The sequence below is a fragment of the Octopus bimaculoides genome, chromosome 24 (assembly GCF_001194135.2).
Source record: "Octopus bimaculoides isolate UCB-OBI-ISO-001 chromosome 24, ASM119413v2, whole genome shotgun sequence".
NCBI classification, from domain to species: domain Eukaryota; kingdom Metazoa; phylum Mollusca; class Cephalopoda; order Octopoda; family Octopodidae; genus Octopus; species Octopus bimaculoides.
In genome coordinates, this window is record NC_069004.1 from 5,641,247 (window position 1) to 5,642,386 (window position 1,140).

The window sequence follows — 1,140 nt, forward strand, 5'->3', positions numbered from 1 at the left end:
TACAAGGCTAGAGTAGAATTGGTTTAGTTGATTCACCCTCTTCTGAAACCTCAGGTTTTCTTAACATTTTAGCATTTAAACCATTTTATGTTCAGACCAACCAACCAGATCTGGCTTCTCACAGATACTCTACAGTGTCATAGCAAAGAAAATAAACAATCCCATCAGCAAAATGTCAATAAGGCAAGATTCATTCAAAACATGTGGCTGAAGAATCTAAATGCTAAAGGGCTGAACAATACAAAAGGAACTACTACTACTACTACTACTACTACTACTACTACTACTACTACTACTACTGTTGTTATAATTGTTTTTATTTTGTTTTTTGTCTATTTCATTGCAGCACATGGTGCAAAACCAGATGACCCCAACGTATCAGTATGCACAGACTGGGCTGGAAGAGTACCACCATCAAGTGGTAAGCCAGGCGCCGACAGTGTCTGCTGCCGGTGCCGCTGTTGCAGACCCCGCTGCCCAGTTTAAAGCAGAGCAAGCCACAGTGTATGCGACAGCAGCAACAGTAGTGCCGCCTCCATCCAACGGGGGTGTCGGAGTTGTCCCTGGCGTGGAGCAGCAGACGGTAAGAAGTCGACCCATACATGTACGTCAGTATCTGCTCTTCTTTTGTAGCATGTTTCTTGCTGAAATACTCAAATACTCTCTCTCTCCGCTGCTGAGAGAGTTTGGCTGGTTGCAGTGGTTTGCTGTTTCGGTTTTCAGTACTTCTTTAAAGTTTTTTTCTTAATCATATTCTTCAATTGCTTATATTCTCAAAAACAATAACACACAAAAAAAAAAACATGAGCCAAAAGGAAAAAAAAAAAAAATTTTGATCAACTGAACTTAATCAAGTTGTCTCCCTTGCTTGGTGTTTATTTTCTTTCCTTTTATTTTGATTTTCTTGATTTTGAACACATCTACGGGGAGTTTTTTGTGTACTAATGGCTTGAATAATCAATCATTGGTGAGTAAATCTAATAAGATCTAAAAAAATGTCCTTGTGTCCACTAATTGGTGTTTAAAATCAGGTCCTCCATGGCCCACAGCCCACATTAATCTATAGCAGTGCTTCTCAAAATAAGCAGTATGCAGTACTGCTCTCTGCGCAAATGGTTGGCAGGGGAATTTGTCTTTTAT

General features: G+C 39.7%; 1 protein-coding gene across 6 annotated transcripts in view; it reads left to right on the forward strand.

Moving 5' to 3' along the window:
- LOC106872628 (RNA binding protein fox-1 homolog 1) overlaps positions 1-1,140 on the forward strand; it is a 530,204-nt gene that overhangs the window by 360,056 nt on the left and 169,008 nt on the right. For 5 of the 6 annotated variants that reach the window (XM_052976234.1, XM_014919685.2, XM_014919683.2 and 2 more), the window contains exon 2: positions 347-604. In XM_052976234.1, coding sequence (XP_052832194.1) covers positions 347-604 — 258 coding nt within the window. The remainder of the gene's footprint in view (positions 1-346; positions 605-1,140) is intronic. The other variant, XM_052976235.1, reaches the window with a different exon arrangement.